This window comes from Heliangelus exortis, chromosome 6, assembly GCF_036169615.1.
Source record: "Heliangelus exortis chromosome 6, bHelExo1.hap1, whole genome shotgun sequence".
Taxonomy (NCBI): Eukaryota; Metazoa; Chordata; class Aves; order Apodiformes; family Trochilidae; genus Heliangelus; species Heliangelus exortis.
Genome location: NC_092427.1, coordinates 31,803,462 through 31,819,624, shown reverse-complemented (window position 1 = coordinate 31,819,624; position 16,163 = coordinate 31,803,462). Strand labels below are relative to the sequence as shown.

General features: G+C 56.8%; 1 protein-coding gene across 1 annotated transcript; it reads left to right on the top strand.

The window, feature by feature from the left end:
- WNT6 (Wnt family member 6) lies at positions 1-13,301 on the top strand. Its single transcript, XM_071746243.1, has 4 exons — positions 1-162; positions 8,608-8,828; positions 11,562-11,863; positions 12,606-13,301. Exons 1-4 carry the CDS (start codon positions 86-88, stop codon positions 13,065-13,067), a joined length of 1,062 nt encoding a protein of 353 aa, XP_071602344.1. The 5' UTR covers positions 1-85; the 3' UTR covers positions 13,068-13,301.
- Positions 13,302-16,163: the final 2,862 nt, after the last annotated feature.

Below are 16,163 nucleotides of genomic sequence, written 5' to 3'. Positions count from 1 at the left end.
GGGTCCTCGGCAGGACCCTCGGGGCTGCCCGGCTCCCCGCGAGGGGCACGGAGGGGGGTCGGCACTCCCCCTCAGCCCTGGCAGGATGCTGCCGTCCTCCCGGACCCAGCTGGGGCTCTTCTTCATCCTCCTCTGCCCTGCCAACATCATCGGTCTCTGGTGGTGAGTAGGACATTTCGGGGTGGGTGCCAGGAGGGTGCGCAGGGTCCCTACTCTCCGGGCGTATTTCCTGCACCTCAGCTTGGGGACAGAGTCCTCTACACCCTAGGCACTCTTTGGGAGGGCACTGCTCCTCCCTGGCCAGGTGGATCCATCTCGGGGGGCACCCTCATTCTGTCGGGGTTCAGCTACATGAGTGCATTGGGGATAGCAGGCTGGGGGGGACGCTGGGGGTACAGGGCACCCAAGTCCTGTGGAGTGAGCTGCAGACTGTCTCCCTGTACCTCCAGCCCGCAGCCCAGAAGGGTTGCACGCCTGTGGGACAGGGGCCTCCAGACCCCTCCAGTAAGTCAACTTTAATTAAAAGCTCGAGGGTCCCTACAGTGTGCCCTCCCGAATGGTGGCCTGGATGAGGCGGGGACAAAACCCCTGTTTGTAATGGTGCCTTCATCAAAGGCAGAGACGATGCCTTGCAGGATACTGAAGGGGGTGGGGGATTCATTACAGACGCAGAGCTGGGACCCAGCCTTGGAAAGCCCAGGTATCTGTCGAAACATGAACTATTTAAATCTATTAAGAATTTCACCCAGCCTGTCTTTATCCGGTTTTAAGTGCTTAGATTCCAGCTCCCCGGCGTGCCGTCCGGGCTATCATTCATTATCTGAGGCTATTCATCTCCACATCGTCACAGTCTTTTGACCCCTAAAATAAAGCTCTCCGTAAGTCTTCCCCCTCTCAGTCCCCCGCCTGCTTGCCAGTGATTTATTCCACAGCTCCATCCCCTTGGCTAGCCCTGGCTCCAGGAGTGCAGGGCAAAAGGGTGGGTATACATGGTGCTTTTACAGTGTGTTTTACACCAGCTGAGTGGCCTCAGAGCCCAAGTGCTGTGTTTGTTGCTGGCAATGGTTTAACAAAGGTCTGAGAGGCTCTTTCTTTGGGTTTTTGCTAGAGGAGGAGAGAGTGAGGTAAGGTGAGCCTGGTTGGGGAAGGGTGTGTACTGAGTGTTCCCCTGAATCTCCCCCCCTCTACCTTGGGCTAGCTGCACCATCCTGGGGCACTGTCTGTTTGGCTGTTTTCCCCTGAATAATTCTCAAGCTGCTGCTCTGACCTCGCAGCTGTCTCTTCAGCCCTCCCCACTTTCTCTGCCCCATTCTCATCCATACTCACCTGGTGAGCCCTCACCCCCAGGCTTGTGCCCTCTGCTCCAGTCCCACAGGGTTGGAGGGGGCAGGGGTGAAGACGGAGCTTGTTTCACCTTCAGTTCAGGAGCAGGCAGACTGGACCAGCAAGGGCAGGGTGCTGGGGTACCGCTGCCCCCCCACCTTGAGCCGTGTCTCGCTGCTGAGCCTGGGTCCTGCTGGTGCTGTGACCATGCCGTGTGTGTGCTGGCAGTGCTGTCTTGGAGAGATTAGCAGGATTTGGCAGAGGAGGGCAAGAGGTCAAACTTGTTTTCTTTTAAAAAGATGAAGAAAAGAAACTTTTGATTTAAGAATAATAACCCAGCTGCACACAGTGTGGTCAATGTACTGGGCATCCGAGTGGCTGTAGGGGAATCTACAAGCACGAACTCCGCTTCTCTCCAGAGCCCGGGGCCAGCCAGCTGGGAAGAGATGTGTGGATGAGGCCACCAGCACCACCAAACGGACATGCTGGGTTTCCTGGGACAGGGCATCGGAGAAGCGAGCAGATTGACGAGCTGCTTCCCCCAGAGCTTGGGATCTCCAGCTCGACCATCTCTCATTTCCAGCGAGATTTCCCATGCCGAGGAGTGAAGTCTGGGTGCTTTTGAGCCAGCTTGAGGTGGACATCTTCCCATGTGCCTGCTCCTGGTACCTTTCCTGTTTCCCAGATCTGGGTAGTACTGGTGCCTGTGAGTTTTGCTTTTGGTGAGGAGGGGTTCAGGAGTGCAGCTGCTTGTTGTACCAGGGCTCCTGAAAGCCCCAAGGCTGATGGCACTAGTAGGGGCTGTTCCTTACTGTCCCTGTCACCAATGGACCTTGGTGGCATGCCTTTGTGTATGCTCGATTACCTGGGTAATTGGTAACTGGTATGCTCAATTACACCTGTGGGTCCTTAGCCAAGAGGGCATGTTCTTCTGGGTAGGAAAAGGTCTTCACCCTCCTCCCCATCCCAGCCCTGGGAGCATTGGCTGTGCAGTGTGGGAACATGCAGGGACAGCCTGTTTGAGCCATTTTTTCCCAAAGTGGTGACAAAGCTGTTTTGTGGGAGTCACATGGCAAGATGCAGCAGGGCTGGATCCCAGTGGTGATGGTCTCCAGCCCAGGCACACAGAAGGGCTCAGCCATTTTCAAGTGGTAATGGCACCTGTTGGGATTCTGTCAGATGGCTGCATCTACAGAGGAAGGTTTGGGTGTGGGATCTGAGTAGTGACATCATGACATCGTAGCATGAGAAAGAGCATCTTCTTACAATAAGCAGTGGGATGTCCCCAGGGGGCTCACTGAAGATACGGTCACCTTTGTTCTATATGTCCTATGCTTCTGTGTCTGAGAAGAAGCAGGGGGACAGGGGGACAGGCAGACACACAGACCTTTCCATGATGAAGGGAAGCAGACTGTGGTCAGTGCTGATGGGGAAGATGTGTCTTGCAGGTGTTGCTGGTCTCCTGGTTAGTGCCAGGCTGCAGGGAATAGGCTCCCCTTGCTCCACCATCCCTGTAAAATCTTTCTCCTACATCTTCCCGTGTTTCCTTGGGCAACAATGATTCCTCTCTGAGCAGGACAGGTAGGAACTGCTTGGGGCTCATGGGCTGGCCTGGAGGGTGCAAGGATATGGGGTGGGCAAACCTGGTGCCTCAGGACCCTCAAGCAGATTGAGAGCAAGATTTCAGCTGAGCTGGTTTGTGGTTGGGCTCTGGTCACAGGGACAGCAGCTCTGTGGGGATGGGGGTAAGCAAAGCCCAGCTTACCCCAACACCCATCAGCTCTCTGTGGGCACAGCTGAGTGCAGTCAGAAGGTGAAAAAGAGAGTGAGAGGGAAAATCATCCTGGGTGAGATGTTCTCTTTTCCAGCTGTGGGACTGAGAGAGCGAGACACCTGCCCTGTGACCCTTTCTCATGCATGCCCATGGGCAGTGTATCTGTAGGGCTCCTCCAGATGCAGCTCAGGGAGGACCCATTCATGAGCACTCATGACTGCACCTCTGCTCTAGGAATTCCTGGCCCAGTGCTCCCTGAAGCCATGCAGCTCCACGTAGGTTCCACGTACCAGTGGCCTCCTCTTCTCTGCTGCCTTGACCAGCACCCACACAGCACAGAGCCTGTAAGGGCAGGCTGCTGGGCTGTGGGGCCCTGCCTCTGTGCCTTGAAGTGAGCATCATGAGTCACCCTCCAGGCCTACTGACCCATACATGCCACCCCACAGCTCATGCCCTCCCACATTGCCCAGTGGACTGGGCTGCCTGGCTGTCCTGGGCATGCCCTCACCTCTGAAGCAGCACCATGAGGACAGCAAAGTACCTCCCAGCAAAGGAACCCTTGCCCAATGGCATCTCCCTGTGCCCATTATGGGGGAGCCACTGATTCACTGGGTTTTTCAAAGGGAAAATATTTCCCTTGAGATCTCTGACATGGCACTGGCAGCAGAATCAGGCTACTTGTGTTATCCTGCAAAGGCAAGAACTGAGCTTTCCTCCCTGCCATTCCTTGTCACCACTTCCAGTCACCTCTGCTCTCACACAGTGACACCAAGGTTGCCAAACCCGTCTGTGTATGTAGCCCAAGCTGGAGGACTCATCTGGGCTTTGCATCAGAGTCCTGACCTCTGCAAATCCCCTAGCAGGAGGGTGCTAGGTAGAGATGGGCATATATTGCTTATGGCATATTTGCTTATGATGCACAGGGTTTTGCTGCCATGTATGGCACCTACATTTGGGTATATGCTAGCCCAGCCCTTGTGCCACCCCAGCTCGAGCCTCTACAAGTGCCTCGAGGAAGGACACAGTGACCAGGGATGGGTCAACCCCTTTTTTTCTCATCCCAACCCCTCCAGGGCTTGGACAAGTCTTCAAGACCACCATCCCTGTGGGCACATGCTCCCTCCACCCAGTACACATGGCTCAAGCTTGAGCAGCTCCTGCATGTGAGGGCCTGGCCTCAGTGTGACCCTGCAGCCAGCAGGTCTGCAGCCTCTCTCCTTTGAGTGGTTTCCCAGTTGTTTGTATCCTACTCTTGCTGAGAAAGTGTGAGAAGGAGGGCAGGGTATGGGTTGCCTTTAGCATTTCCTGCTCCCTCAGGGTATCCCTGGTGCTGCTTGGCACCTGAACCCTGGCTGTGCCCCCCAGGGCAGTGACTTGCTGCTTACTCACCTCCCCTTGCTCCTCCTGCTCTGCTTTCCACACCAGCTGCCCCAGTTAGTAACCCCCTCTCCAGTGACACCCACACATTGCCCGAGGTGAGGGGCCAGGCAGCCGCTGCACACCTGAGTGGGGTAAAGAGAAGCTGGATGGGTGAAAAATAATGTTTTTGCCCCCTCACCCTCTCTGCATAGCTTGGAAAGAGACAGGCCAGGTGACAGACATGGGACAAAGCTCCCATAGGCTCAGATTTCTTGGCAGGGCTGTGACTGAGCATGATACCAGTGGGTGGGATGCAGGGTGACCCATCCCCTTAGGGATGGAGCTCAGCTCTCCAAGCAGGTCTGCAGGCCTGGGGAGATGGATTGGACACCTTGCCACCTTGCATCCCCCTCCTGAAACTATCTAGAGGCTGGGATGGAGATCTGCATGGGAGGCAAGCCATGCCCTTGCTACCCTACAGCAGGTTCCTCTTGGCACTTGGGAATGGCTGGGCAGCAGTAAGCAGTGGGTGCAGACCTGACAGGGGCTAGCATGGCACAACCACTGGTCTCTCATAGGATTTCTGGGCCATCAGGACCAACAGGAAAAACTTTTCTATCCAAAATGCAGGTGTCCTTTTTGAAGGCTGACTGTCCTATACCTTGATGCATGGCTCTGCCAGCCCCTCTTCATTGCCTCCCTGCAAACTGGAATCCCACTGGCTCCCCTGGATCACGGTCTGCTGGCAGGGCCAGGAGAATCATATAATTGTTTTGGTTGGAAAAGACCTTTAAGATCATCAAGTCCAACTGCTAACCCAGCCCTGTCAGGTACACCACTAACCTGTGTCTCTCGACACCACATCTACACATCTTTTAAACACCTCCAGAGATGGTGAATCGACCACATCCCTGGGCAGCCTTTTCCAGTGCCTGACAAACCCTTTCAGTGAAGATTTTTTTCCTGCTCCACATGATCCCCATGTCCAAGAGGAAGATGGGGACTTGTAACAGGCTTCTTGACTATGATTTTGGGTGGTAACTGGACTGGGACATACTGGAGGCTCCATGACCATGGGTTGCACCTGAAAACTTGTGTTTATGGCTCTTAGGAACTGTTGCAGCAGGGTCAGCATCCAGAGCACAGGAGTTGCATCAGAATTCCCAGTGACTCCTGTTTCCTGTGCATCACAGGAACTGGGCTCAGGCCTGTAGCTCTGGCAGCCAAAAGGGAGACAGCAGCAGGTTAGCTGGGGGTTGCAGCTCCTCTTCTGTGCCTCAGTTTCCCCTTTCAGCCATGGGGGTTGTTTCCCTTGCACATGGGTCTTGGGAATCATGGCAAAAAGTGTGGAGCTCATCATCTTGGCTTCTTTCTGGGCAAGGAGGCAGACATGGGTCATCGATTTCGGCAGCAGGCAAAGGGCATGGGGGGCAGGTAGGAGGGATGCTGCCCAGGCGCCAAGCCCGGCTGGGAGCTGCCGGGTGGGAGGCGGCAGAAGGCCGGGATGCCCCGGGCAGGTTTGGGGGGAGCCGGGCTGGCGACCCGGTTCCTTCACCAGGGCAGGGGGAGGAGTGCCCGGCGGCAGAGGTGGGGCACCTTAATTGTAGATGCGGGAGGCCTTGGAGCAGGACAAGCTCAGGCAGATCTGGGCCCCGCGCCTCAGCCCTTGCCAAAGCGGTAGCAGTTTGGCAGCATTTTTCTTGCCCTTGTCTCTTCTCCCCCTTCTGCCCCCCCCCCTCCAAAACCCTCCAAAGCAAAACAGCTCTCGGGCTCCCGGCAGCCTCCCCGTGCCAGAAAGCAGAGCCCAGCGGAAATTAATATTGTGCCGGACTTAGGCAGCCCACCCCACGCCTCGCCGGCATGGCTGGAGAGATCCTGCGAGCTCCCTCCAGCCTCGCTGCCGCCCGGGCCATGGGTGGGGACCCCCGCGGTGCCTGTGAGCCCCTCACTGCCCCCCAGCCCTGCAGGGCTGAGCTCTGCTTTCCAGCCTGATCCGTCGGGATGGGGTGAGCCGCAGTTCAGCATTTGATCTGACGGCCCCGGGGGGCTGGCGCATCGTTTTTATTTGAGTACAAAGATTCATCTCTTAATTAAAGTCCTGTCCCGGCTCCCCCTCTTCCCCACCCTGCTGAAGCAGGCAGCCAAACCTCCACCATCCCATCAGGGATATTGAGAGCCCACGGTCCCCAAGGAGACTGAGCTTGGAGTCAGGCATGGAGGATTGAATGTGGTCATTATGGGCTGGGACTGGACAGGCTCACTGGTGGTTTTCCATGTGCACCTCAGTTTCCCCGTCAATGGGAGGGGGCCTGTGGCAGCCCATCTACAGCCCCACAATGCTTCCCCAGCTGCTCCTCCCTTTGCAGGAATGCCTATGTATCATGAAGCAAATGGAAACTGAGCTCTGGGGAGCAAAGAGAGATGGGTGCTCCCCATCAGTGGTGTGGGCTTGCCTCAGTTTTCCTTCTGGAGGTCATCTTTCTAGGCTGCACTTATCAGTTGAGCTGTTTAACCCTTTAAACCTGGTGTCAAAGCATAAGGACTTTTTTTCTAGGCTGTGAGAGGGCACATCTTCCCCAAACCCAGCTGGGATTTGTTGGGCAGGACATTGCTGGCAGTTTGGGACACTATCATGGGGCAGAGGGACCCTGACAGAACCTCAAGCCTAAAACAAGGGGCTCAGAGGGGGTTTGTACCCAGGGCAGGATGGCAAGCAAAGTCCTGCATCCTGGTGTCCCCAAACACAGCCCCACAGCTGTGCGAGAATGAAAAGGAAACCCGGAACATATTTAAACACCGAGATTCAGCTTGTGATTTTCAAGCCCCTGGGGCTTGGCCAGACTATAAAGGTCTGGGTTTGGAAGCTGCAACGCAGCCGGTGCTCCCCAGCAGCACAGGCTGCCTGGGCGCTGCTCCCCAGGGGACGTGGCCTCACATTCCTCGGGAATCCCAAAGTGCTGGGGGATGCTGAGTCCAGCACTGGGGTTCTGTGGGCATCCGCAGCCAGGAAAAACATGTTATTTAGCAGGACGATCTCTGAGTGGGGTTGTGTTTGGGGCATATAAAATTTGGGTGGCCCATGGGCATGCGGTCTCTGTGCCATGGGATGGGCTCTGTGGGCGGGAGGCCGTCAGCATGGTGTGCCTGCCCTTTGCCTGCTGCAGCTCTGGTGTTGCCCGCAGCAGAGCTGGAGTATCGCCCACCCCGGCACGGGGTACGGTGCCGGAGGGCTGCACAGCTGCACGAGCCGTGCCACGGAGGGCACTCCAGGCAAAATGTGTGGGGAAAGTACAGGAGTTTCTGTAGCCAGCAGTACTCCGCGGAGCACGGCGTCATGCTCAGACTTTGCCTCCCAGCCCGGAGAGCAAAGCACCTCGCTTCAGCTGTGCTGGCGAGGAGGAGCTGTCTCTGGCATGGGCCCAGGAGAGACTTGCCCTCCCGTGCTGGCATCAGCTGGGCTGGCGATGGCACCTGCATCCCTCCCTCGCACACCCGCTCCTGCCTGTGACTCCGTTCCCCTGGGCCGGTGCCTGGGAGCATGGGCCGGAGCATGGGAGCCTGGCCAGCAGCCAAAGGGCTTTATCACCAGCAAGGTCACTCAGCTCATCTCCCACGGGGTAAAGCAGTGAGCGAGCCCTGTAGGAGAGGGAGCGGCACATCAAGAGCTCTGTCTGGGCTCCATGCTGTGCTCACAGTCCTCTGGGAGCTGCAGCTGCACCAGGCATTGGTCACACTGTGACACCAGGGCTGTGCCAAGTTAGCACCTGACCCAAACACCAGGTGCTGGGCAGCACCACTTCTTTGTTACCTTTCACTGGGGACACTGCCAGTGGGGATGTCCCCAAGGGCTTCGAGGTGTGGGGTGGCACATGCCAACATCATTCTCCAGCCAGTCCCACAAATGGGGATCTCTTCCATTCCCTGGATGGCTGGGCAGGGGAAGGTAGCCCCTGGGAGCTGACATGCACGTGCCACCCATACATTTTGCCCTGCTCTCCCTGCATACCTCTCCCTTTCCCCCTGCTCCCCAGGCTCTGAGCCAGCACTGCCCCACAGACTCTGTGAGCAGGACTGGCTATGCTCCATCCCCACCCTGGTTCCCCCCCCAGGCTCAGGTGCTGGTTTTGCTCTGCTCACTGTCCCTCCTGCAGGGCAGTGGGGAGCCCCCTGGTCATGGACCCCAACAGCATCTGCCGCAAGACGAAGCGACTGGCAGGGAAGCAGGCGGAGCTGTGCCAGCTGGAGCCAGAGATCGTGCAGGAGGTGGCCAAGGGCACCAAGCTGGGAGTCCGGGAATGCCAGTACCAATTCCGTTTTCGTCGCTGGAACTGCACCAGCCACAGCAAATACTTTGGCAAGATCCTACAGCAGGGTAAGTCCAGCACTTCCTCAGCCCATCACCCAGTCACGCACCTCCCAGGGACTCCTGAAGCAGAGTCTGGGAGTGCAAACCTGTGTGTGTGTGTGTGTGTGTTGCTCAGTGCTCCCTGGTGCAGTCACGCTGTGGTTTTACTGCCGGGACATGTCTCTCCGTGTTGTAATGAAGCAATTACTGATGCTCCCAGACAGCACGGGGCTTCACAAAGCCCAAGAATGCACCCTCGTCTGGCAGTGATTTACTGCTCCCCCAGGACCCCAGGGTGTGCTGGGGGAAGGGGCCTGGGTGGGAGGCAGTGCGCAGCCGCTGAGAGCTGCCCGTCGTCTCATGGGTGCCCTGCAGATCCCTCTTCCAGGCCCTGCAAAGAGAAGAGGAGTGCTTGCCCCCCGTTCTTGTGTCCGTGGATGGGCACCTTGATGTTACCCTGAGATGGGCAGGTCCAGGTGGATACAGTTCAGCTGCATCAGGTCTAGAGCAAGGGCAGAGTGAGGGGCACCTGTTGAGTCTGTAAGGGATGGGAAAGCCTTGCCATGCTCCTCAGGGAGAGGGGCTGGGATGTGTATAGGGAAGGGGGTGTGAGTTGCTTAGTGGGTGGAGAGTTTAGTCCTGCCCGTTTCCATGGTGGCTCCTGTGCTGAAGTGAATTGAATGAAGATGTTGTACCTGTTCTCCTTGGTCATCACATCTCCTGTTGGTGAATCCACCAGGCCAAGGCAGAGTGGGTATGCCCTTGGGCCATGCAAGGGAGCCAGGGTTGCTGTGGATACCATTTGGGGGCAGAGCTGGGACTTCACGGAGACATGAGCCTCTGGTGAAGGGGTAGGTTCATTTAAGATGCTGATTTACAAGTGGTTCCCCAACACAGGGACATGTATTCAGTTTGGGGGCAGAGAGCCAGGACACATGGGGGACACTCCTGCCTTTGGAGTCACCTATATTCTCACTGACCTCCCAGTGAGGCTGGTGGGATCTGTGCCAGGCAGGGCTCCAGGCTGGAGGCAGGGTGGTGCCAGGATGCCAGGGCCAGACCAGGTAGTGAGTGGGTGTTGCTGGGGGATGAGCTGTCAGGTACCTGGGTACAGCTTGGGCTGGAGAAGACGCAGGTGCATGGGGATGCTGAAGGAGCCAGCACACTCTGTTTGGCCCAGTCTCAGTGCTGGACTGTTGGAGATGAGCAATGTCCTGGGGACAGTGGTGGGTTTGGGAGCCCCTGGCACTCTGAGGATATGGGACCTCACAGCTAGAGGCATGAAGGTGCCCAGGGCTGCATCCTAAGTATTAGAAGCAGAGATGGCCCTTCACTGAGAGATTCCAGAAGGCACCAACCTTCCTGTGAGCCTGCAGGGACTTCATAAGACTGGGGTTCATAAGACTTCATTTCTGGGGTTCCCAGCTGCCAGCAACAGGCCCCTCCCATCCCACAGCCTCTTCTTTCCAAGGATGCTGCAGTGAGCTATGCTTCCTGGCCATAGCCTCCCCATGCAGTCATGGCCACCCTCCCTTCCCTCCCTGCCCCCTTTGCCAATCCTGTGTGCCAGGGCAGGCTGACATGTGGGCAGTCACATGTCTGGAGGAGATGCCAGAGGAGCAGCTGTCAGGCAGGTGGCATGGGAAGCTCTGCCAGTTGTGAACTGCCCACCAAGGGCTTTCCCACCCCAGGCAAGTGGTCATGTGGCTTAGAAGGGAGCAGGAAGGCCAGGACAGGGGACATTCATCCCCAGCATTTCCACTGCGAAAGGAACTGTTGTGCCCAGTTCCTACCAACACCACTGGAAATCAGGTGCTGCATGGAGGAGCTGCTAATGGAGCTGGTTCCCAGGAGCCCCTCTTCCCAGTGCACCCAGGTCAGAGTGCTGGAGATGGAGGGGGCACCTACCAAAACACATCTGTTCTCTGCTCCCATGCTTCTGGCATCTCCCATGTGTCCCCACCCTGGATGGGCAGGGGTTTGCCTGGCACAGGAATGGGGGAACATGGGAGCCCCCCAAGCAGGGCGCCGCGCCCCCGCTGCCAGAATCCCCCGCTGGCTGCGGCTGCGAGCGGCAGGTCCAGGCAGGGGAAAGATGCTTGGAATTCGTGTCCTGGAGCAGAGAGAGACAGGAGCAAATACTAATAATAAATAATCCTGCAGGGTGGAGGCTGTGCTGAAAGAGGGAGGGGGGCAGGCAGTGCCCCATGGCAAAGTGGGTATATGGAGGGAAGGTGGGTAGCACAGCTTCATGGCTGCCACCATGCAGAGAGCCAAGTGACAACACCGATGTCCCCTGCAGCACTTCCCTCCAGGTGCCAGCTTGCAGCAGAGAATGGGATTTTTACTGCTTGGAGGGACATTGCAGGGTAGTTTGAAGAAGCTGTGGGTATCACCTGGGACCCCCTGCCTGCAGCCAGCACCAGCTCACAGAGCTCCCCTCTTTTTTATGGAGCAGCACCCATCCTTGCAAGGGGAGGCAGGAGATTTGATGCCTTTAGGATTCTACAGCTGCAGTAGAGGAATGCTGGCAGGGCCTGGCCATGCCCCAAATTCTGCATATTGGCTTGTTAGAGAAAGGTCCTGCCCCAGGCAGCCCTCTCCTGGGTGGGTGCATCACCTGGGGAACAGCATCCAGCACAGATGAAAGGGGAGAGGGGGATGTCTGAGCACCCATGGGGTGCTGGCAGGAAGATGTTTTTCTTGCACAGCCATTGCCAGAGATGACCCCACATCCCAGCCCTGGCTGTTCCTCTGCAGATATCCGGGAGACAGCCTTCGTATATGCCATCACAGCGGCTGGGGTGAGCCACACCATCACGCAGGCCTGCAGCATGGGTGAGCTACTGCAGTGTGGCTGTGAGCTGACAAGGAGCCGGGCCCCCCCCTCGCCCACAGTGGGTCCGGGCACTGAGGGCACAGCCTGGGAGTGGGGGGGCTGTGGGGATGACGTGCAGTTTGGCTACGAGAAATCCCAGCAATTCATGGATGCCAAGAGCAAGAAAGGCAAAAACGACATCCGAGCTCTCATTGACCTGCACAATAATGAAGCTGGGCGCTTGGTAAGGACTCTTCTTATGCTCCCTGCCCTCTGAAAACATCATCCTTCCATAGGATGTCAGGTTGGAAGGGACCTCAAGAATCATCTGGTCCAACCCTTCTAATTTTATAGTTTACATAAGATGTCTCAGCACCCTGTCGAGCTGAGACTTGAAACTTTCCAAAGTGGGGTAATCTGCCACTTCCCCTGGGAGACAATTCCATGGTCTGACTGCCCTCATAGGGAAAAAATTACCTCTTGTGTCTGAGGTAAATCTCCCCAGGAACAACTTTTGCCCATTTCCCCTTGTGTAATCCATGTGACTCCTTGTAAACAGGGAGTCCCCATCTTCTTTGTAGCTGCCCTTTAAGTACTGGAACATTGTAATAAGGCCTCCCCTAAGCCTTCTCTTCTCAAGGCTGAACAAACCCAGTTTTCTCAGCTGCTTCTCATATGGCAGGTGCTCCAGCCCTCTGATCATCCTCGTGGTTCTTCTCTGGACCCTCTCCAGCCTGTCTGCATCCATGCCCTTACCCAGCTCAGCCCTCCACCTTTGTTTCTCCCAGGCCATATACCTGCACCAACACTGGGTGAAACATGGACCCACTATCTTTCAGGAGCGCTTTGCAGGTGCTTTTGAAACCCCCTGTGCCCCTTCCACCCCTCCCTAGGTCCAGGGCAGCACCAAGAGTCAGGATTTTATTTGGGGGTGCTGGTCAGGAAGGCGGGGGACCAGGGTCTGAGTGTTGCCATCTCCTTCTCAGGCAGTGCGCAGCTACATGAGGACAGAGTGCAAATGCCACGGGCTGTCGGGCTCCTGCACCCTGCGAACCTGCTGGAGGAAAATGCCCCATTTCCGTGAGGTGGGGGACCGCCTGCTCGAGCGCTTCAATGGGGCTTTCAAGGTGATGGGGGGCAACGATGGGAAAACCCTCATCCCTGTGGGCGACAACATCAAACCACCCGACAAGCAGGACCTCATCTACTCAGCCGACTCACCCGATTTCTGCTCAGCTAACCGTAAGACGGGCTCTCTGGGCACCCGGGGCCGTGTCTGCAACAGCACGGCCATGGACACGAGTGGGTGTGACTTGCTGTGCTGCGGGCGAGGGCACCGGGATGAGACGGTGGTGCTGGAGGAGAACTGCCTGTGCCGCTTCCACTGGTGCTGTGTGGTGCAGTGCCGCAAGTGCTCTGTTCGTCAGGAGCTCAGCCTCTGTGTCTGATGGCCTAGGGTCGGGAGAGGACAATTTTGGGGGCTGCTCCCAGGCACATGCTGTGGCCCTCCTGGGACAGACACAGGTGGAGCTGGTGGCAGGAATGGCAGAGGTGAGCCGAGCTCTGCGCCCTGGGAAGTCCTGGCTTACTTCGGAGACAACAAGGTGCAGCCTGACATTCCTATGACCCTTGTGGTGGGAGCTATGGGCACAGAGCTTCCACTAATAAAACTATTTAAAGCCAGTGTGCCACAGCGCTTCCTGGGGAGGGCTGGGAAGGGAGTAGCTGGAAAGCTGGAGATCTGTCCTGCCCTGGCTGTGAGTACTGGTCAGCTGGACTGCCTCCAGCCTCCTGTTGGTGCTGGAGCTACCCTGCTGGTAGCTATTGCACTTCTTAGTTAATTTTTGATCCACTCTTTGCTTTAATCCACCCTTGTGGAGCCAGGAGGATGAGTGTGGATGAGGGCAAGAATTCTCCTGCTTTGGTCTGCAGTCCCTGGGCTGGGTGGGTGCTCTCCTCCCATCATTTATGGCCACCATCACTTGGAGATGCCTGTTTGTCATCCACTACCATCTGAGCTGAAATATTTGCACTGAACTACAGTCCACAGTCCCCTCCACTCATCCCTCATGCAGGAGGTATGGCTATACGCCCTGACACCATGGCGATGGGCTGTGAATTTCTTGCAGGTTTCCTCTCTTCTCACTCCATCTTCAGCCATTGTTGCTGCAGTCCCCACTGTGAGGCCTGTCACGGAGAAGCCCTTTGTGGTGCTGGCACTGCTGGCTTGGTGGCATGCAAGGCATTCTCTTGGCCTGCTGTAGGGCATGTGCAGCTTCACCTGGCTGTCACGGTGCCAGGCATGTCTTGGTAACCTGATAAGCCTGTGCCCCTCATGGGCAAGCACAGAACGAGGAACAACCTGCCTGGGTGCCCAGCTGGACAGGCTGCCATCCCTCTGCTCCAGAGGCTTTGGGGGTCTCCAAGGGGTCCCTCTTATGCTTCAGGGAGCCCATGGGAACTGGGTTCTCCAGCCTTTCCGAGTGAGGGAGGGTTAGGTCACTAACAGAGGGAAACTGCTTTGCTGGCAATGCCACACTGGGTTGAGGAGACCCTGAGGGATGTCAGCATAGCCAGAGCCTGTTCAGAGGCTCATGCTCCCATGCTTGCACTCCATGCCATGGCCATGCAAGGGCATGAGGGCTTTGCTGGTCCACCCCTCTGCAAAGGGGCTACGAGGATCTCAGCCCAGTTGGGCAATGCCCTGTTCACGAGGTGCTTCCAGGCAGGGCAGGAGTGGGGCTCACATCACGATGCAAGAGGAGCAGCAGTGAGGTGATAACCAGCAGCAGGTCTATCCTCGCCCAACCCCCTGGCAGCCAGTGGGGAAGGGCAGAATGCTGGTGAACCATTAACTCAACCCAGCAAATGCTGAGAAGGGAGTCTCTAAATCTGTCAGCTTCAGCTTTGCAGCTGGAAATTCCCTCCTGGCTTGCCCACAGCAGCACTGGGAAATAGGAGGCATTTGGGGCTCCTGGGAACTCCTGGCCATGTGCCCGCCCATGGGAACACATGGGTGGGTGTGAGCAGGGCTGGGTGGGTGCAGGTGAAGGTTCCTGTGCATGCAAGCAGCTTGGGGGGTGCGTGTGTATGCGTGCAGGCAACACGTCTCCACATGTTCACCATAAGATGTGTGCATGTGAGCTTGTGTGCACACCCATCATCGTGTGTGTAAGTGTTTCATGGGTGTGCAGACAAGATGGCCTGCCTGTCTTCATGCATGTCTGTGAATATACAGCAAGTCATTAGCATGTGTGTAGTGGTGACATTGTCCCTGTGTGTAAGTATGTTTGTTTGCATGTGTCTTGCTGTGTTTGTGCAGGTGTGTCTGGGACAGGGAGGACATGCGTGGGTGCAGGAGGGCCCTGCAGGAGGGGAGCTGCAGAGATGCAGGATCTATATATTGGAAGATGTAGGGACCCATTTCACAGGTTCCTTTGAATTAGAAACACCAGGGCACATCTCAGTCCCTGGGTTTCCCATCAGTGGAGCTCAGTTCAGGAAAGTCCTGTGAAAATTTGGGTCACCCCTGCTCTCTCCTGGAACCATCCCAGGCTGATGCCTGTTATCCTGGGTGATTCTGAAGCTCTTTATGAGATTTCAGTGTGCATGGGTTGAGTCTGGTAAGAGCTCCATCCCAGCTCTGACCTCAGTGTGCTCTTTCTGTGGAGTTTGCCTCATTTTCCCCACAACGGGTTGTTTTCACACACCTGGCTGGATGGACATGGCCCTGGAGGTCTGGATCATAGGTAAACCCTGGGAAGACAGGTAGTTCTTGCGAATAGGGGATCTGACCTTTGTTCTCTTTGCCAGTGCCCCAGATCACAGCTTCTGAAGGCTGAAGACCACAAAAGGCAAAAATGTGGAGGAGGGAGAAGCTGGAAAATGGATCTAGCACAGAGCCAAAGGATTCTCACTTGGAGCGAGGCACATTGCCACTGATTGTGGGCTGACTCCTCCACACCTCGAGGATTTCTCCAAGTGCCCTTAGAGAGTTTGCTCATCTGGGGGCTGCCAGCTCCCTGCTGATGCTTTCTGAGCTGTCCCTGAGCTGGCAGAGCCAAATCCATTCCCTTGTTAGCCAGGAGAGGTCCTGGCATAGACAGGTGATGCTAGTCAGATTCCCCTGGCAATCTCTCAGCCTCCTAGCCTTCTAGCAGCCTCCCCAGCTCCTCAGACCCTTAGAAGCTCCCCAAGAGCTACTCATCCTCTAGGACCCCAGCTCAGACACCTAGCAGCACTCCAGCAGTCCCCAGGAACCCCTCATCCCCCTAGCAGTCTCCTAGGTCCCCAGCAATGCCCCGGGAGACACCCAGATTCCTAGAAGTCTCCCAGCTCCCCCGAGCCCTGGGAGCCCGAGGGTCTCAAGATCCCCCAGCTTCTAGCCCAGAGGGGTAGCAGCATCCTCATCGTCGCCGTGGCAACCCGGGATGCGGGGCGGGGCGGCCGGCGAGGCGCAGGGTGACCGCCAGGGGGCGCTGCGGAACGCCACGAGGGGCGGGGGTGTCACGGGTGGTGGGCATGGGGGGCGAAGGGGAGCATGG

Excerpts from the sequence above, each read along its gene's own strand:
- WNT6 (XM_071746243.1), top strand. The coding sequence starts at position 86 with ATGCTGCCGTCCTCCCGGACCCAGCTGGGGCTCTTCTTCATCCTCCTC. Across the intron at positions 8,829-11,561 it reads TGGCAAGATCCTACAGCAGG|ATATCCGGGAGACAGCCTTC; the intron begins GTAAGTCCAGCA and ends GTTCCTCTGCAG. Across the intron at positions 11,864-12,605 it reads ATAATGAAGCTGGGCGCTTG|GCAGTGCGCAGCTACATGAG; the intron begins GTAAGGACTCTT and ends TCTCCTTCTCAG.